Here is a 3,979-nt window from a genome sequence, read left to right as displayed (position 1 = left end):
TAAAATACTTTCAGGACTTAGCACGTGGCATCATAACACGTCAAATTGATGGAGTGTTTTTTTAAGACCCAAAGACAATGTGTTTCTGTAGCTGTTCTCTCAAGTCTTAATTGGCAGTGGGAAAGATGGTGAGACCTCCGTCTCACGTGTGTCTCAGAGAGCGTGTGTCTCAATGTCAGGGTGTCCATTCAGCCCCCGGCCCCCCCGGCCCCCTGTCTCCACTGTCTCCCCATCCATCTCACAGCAGCCCCACGCACACGCTCGCACACACGCACACACACACACGTGCATGCACACGCACACACACACACACACGCACACGCACGTATGCATGCGCACACACACGCACGCCTTCTGAAGGACACACTTAACAGTCTCCTCTCCCCTCCCTCCCTCCTTCTCTCCCTCCCTCCCTCCCTCCCTCCCTCCCTCCCTCTGCCCCCCAGGCTCATTGTCCCCATGTCCCCCCAAACAAGGTATCCTCATAAATAGGCATGTGACAGCTGACAAAAGCAGGGACATCCACAGAGGATACCCTCCCATTCTACACAAAACTAATGACTGAATAAAGACTGTCTGCCACTTTAACAAAAAGAGAGAGAGAGAGAGAGAGAGGGGAGAAGCCTCTCTCTCTCCATTCCTCCCCCTCTCCCTCCCACCTTCTCTCTCTACCCCCCTGCCTCTCTCCTTTCCTCCCCCCCCCCCCCCCTACACCCCCTGCCCCTCTTCCTCCCCTTCATCCCTCCCTCCCTCCCTCCCTAGTCTACCTGTTCCCAGGGCATCATCGTCAGGCTACACAATCAGGCCCTTGTCTGAGCCAGAGGAGGACCAAATTCATCTCCAACCATGCACAGAAATCCCCCTGAAGAATGTGCCTGTGTCAGAGTGTGTGTGTGTGTCTGTGCCCAGTGCCTACTAAGGCATCTTCTACACCCTATGTCTCTGCCCTTGCTGCCAGAGGAGGGCACGGGCATGGGCCAGAAACCCCAGCTGGGTCTACTCACTGGCCAGGTGAACGCTGATGGTCCGGCTGGTCAGGGCTCCGAGGGGGCTGGTGCTCAGGCAGCTGTAGCCCCCCTCCACCCCTCCCTGAGGGGCCCGTCCGTCCCTGGAGGAGGGGAGCACCAGCAGGGAGCCGTTGGGCATCAGGGTGAGGAGGGAATCGCCCCCCTCTAGCACGGGCCGGCCATCCTGGAGCCAGGTAATGTTGAGGGGGGCGTCGGGGGGCGAGGCCCCCAGGTGGCAGTCCAGCAGCAAGGGCTGTCCCGGCTCCAACACCACCAGGAAGGGCCCGGCCCCACAGCTCAGCTCCACTGACACAGGCTTCTCTGGAGAGAGAGAGAGGGGGGGGGGGGGGGGGGGGGGGGGTAGAGAGGGAGGGAGAGAGAGAGAGAGGGAGAGAATTATAACTTAAAATCCCTTTTATTGGGTCAACAGGCGCACCACACAATGCATGCCACTGACACGTAAACCATTCACTACATCATCCCTGGAAGGAAAGAAAAGTTCAACCCTGTCATGCTAATAAAGTTTTGAATTGAATTCACCTGAGTTCAGAGAGAGACAGAGAAGCCTTTATTGGCACAGAAACACAGCGGTACAAAGACAATAGACAACATATATAATAAAACCAGAGTCAAGAAATGACTAAATTGAATCCTAATCCCCCCCCCCAGCATCAAACTCAGTTTGAACAGTTCATTGTCCTCAAACTCAACCCGTGGTCTCGCTGTCACCAGTCCCATCATCATCGCTCTAGCATCTGTAGACCCGGGCCACACAATCTTATGCTTCCTGCTTGGCTAACGGCTAGCCTAGCCTAGCTTAGCAGGCAGACCCTCCTCCAACTCTGGACAGTATAACTGGGCCCCACAATGAACAAGTTCTTCGAGAGACAGAAAGAGAGGGGGGGGGGGAGAGAGAGAGAAAGAGGGGGAGAGAGAGGGAGAGAGATAGAGATTGAGAGAAAGAGAGGGAGAGAGATAGAGATAGAGATCGAGAGAATGAGGGGAGGGAGCGAGAGAGAGAGGGGATAAAGGAAAGGTCAAATCAGGAGATAGAGGCTGCGACAAATCACACACCCGTAGAACACTAGAGGCTCATCTCCACCCACCCAGCTGCAGACCTAGAGAACACTAGAGGCTCACCTCCACCCACCCAGCTGCAGACCTAGAGAATACTAGAGGCTCATCTCCACCCACCCAGCTGCAGACCTAGAGAACACTAGAGGCTCACCTCCACCCACCCAGCTGCAGACCTAGAGAATACTAGAGGCTCATCTCCACCCACCCAGAGGCTAACCTCCACCCACCCAGCTGCAGACCTAGAGAACACTAGAGGCTCATCTCCACCCACCCAGCTGCAGACCTAGAGAATACTAGAGGCTCACCTCCACCCACCCAGCTGCAGACCTAGAGAATACTAGAGGCTCATCTCCACCCACCCAGAGGCTAACCTCCACCCACCCAGCTGCAGACCTAGAGAATACTAGAGGCTCATCTCCACCCACCCAGCTGCAGACCTAGAGAACACTAGAGGCTCACCTCCACCCACCCAGCTGCAGACCTAGAGAACACTAGAGGCTCACCTCCACCCACCCAGCTGCAGACCTAGAGAATACTAGAGGCTCACCTCCACCCACCCAGCTGCAGACCTAGAGAATACTAGAGGCTCATCTCCACCCACCCAGAGGCTAACCTCCACCCACCCAGCTGCAGACCTAGAGAATACTAGAGGCTCATCTCCACCCACCCAGCTGCAGACCTAGAGAACACTAGAGGCTCACCTCCACCCACCCAGCTGCAGACCTAGAGAATACTAGAGGCTCACCTCCACCCACCCAGAGGCTAACCTCCACCCACCCAGCTGCAGACCTAGAGAATACTAGAGGCTCACCTCCACCCACCCAGCTGCAGACCTAGAGAATACTAGAGGCTCATCTCCACCCACCCAGAGGCTAACCTCCACCCACCCAGCTGCAGACCTAGAGAATACTAGAGGCTCATCTCCACCCACCCAGAGGCTAACCTCCACCCACCCAGCTGCAGACCTAGAGAACACTAGAGGCTCATCTCCACCCACCCAGCTGCAGACCTAGAGAACACTAGAGGCTCACCTCCACCCACCCAGCTGCAGACCTAGAGAATACTAGAGGCTCATCTCCACCCACCCAGAGGCTAACCTCCACCCACCCAGCTGCAGACCTAGAGAATACTAGAGGCTCATCTCCACCCACCCAGAGGCTAACCTCCACCCACCCAGCTGCAGACCTAGAGAACACTAGAGGCTCACCTCCACCCACCCAGCTGCAGACCTAGAGAATACTAGAGGCTCATCTCCACCCACCCAGAGGCTAACCTCCACCCACCCAGCTGCAGACCTAGAGAATACTAGAGGCTCATCTCCACCCACCCAGCTGCAGACCTAGAGAACACTAGAGGCTCACCTCCACCCACCCAGCTGCAGACCTAGAGAACACTAGAGGCTCACCTCCATAGCACCTCGCTCTTCTCTCCCATTTCAACTAATTAGGCCTCATTAAGTCATTAAACAGTTTGCAGCCATTTCCCCACTCACTGCCAGGGGTTTTTCAGCTCCTAATCTGTAATTCATAGCTATATAGTCTTGATCAATGATCGTCTTCCCTCGGCTGAATGCGCACCCATAAAAAGAACCCCACACCCGTAAAAAGAACCCCACACCCGTAAAAAGAACCCCTGCTGAAAGGTGTTACGCCTAGATACAATGTGTGGATACATTGTTGTACCTGGACATATTTTGTACAGGTTTCTCCGGTTTGCGGAGAAGAAGAGGAGAATTTGCATGGATTTCCCTGTGCGGCTGGCGTCAGCGGATGTCCTGGAGATTGACAGCTAGGAAGGGTATGATCTCTGTTACTATCTTCATCTGAGCAACACACTGTTCCGTACATACCACACCCACGTCCAAAAAGGTCTGGAAATGCTGAACATAACCATTC

The 3,979-nt window shown here is 55.0% G+C and overlaps 1 protein-coding gene across 1 annotated transcript in view; it reads right to left on the bottom strand.

The window, feature by feature from the left end:
- igdcc4 (immunoglobulin superfamily, DCC subclass, member 4) overlaps positions 1–3,979 on the bottom strand; it is a gene marked incomplete at both ends in the record, with an annotated part of 33,236 nt that overhangs the window by 17,370 nt on the left and 11,887 nt on the right. Inside the window, one exon of the mRNA XM_083691256.1 lies at positions 1,005–1,328. Within this exon, the coding sequence (XP_083547382.1) occupies positions 1,005–1,328 (324 nt within the window). The remainder of the gene's footprint in view (positions 1–1,004; positions 1,329–3,979) is intronic.

This window comes from Argentina silus, assembly GCF_951799395.1.
Source record: "Argentina silus genome assembly, chromosome: 19".
Classification (NCBI taxonomy): domain Eukaryota; kingdom Metazoa; phylum Chordata; class Actinopteri; order Argentiniformes; family Argentinidae; genus Argentina; species Argentina silus.
This window is presented reverse-complemented; position numbering and strand designations above follow the sequence as displayed.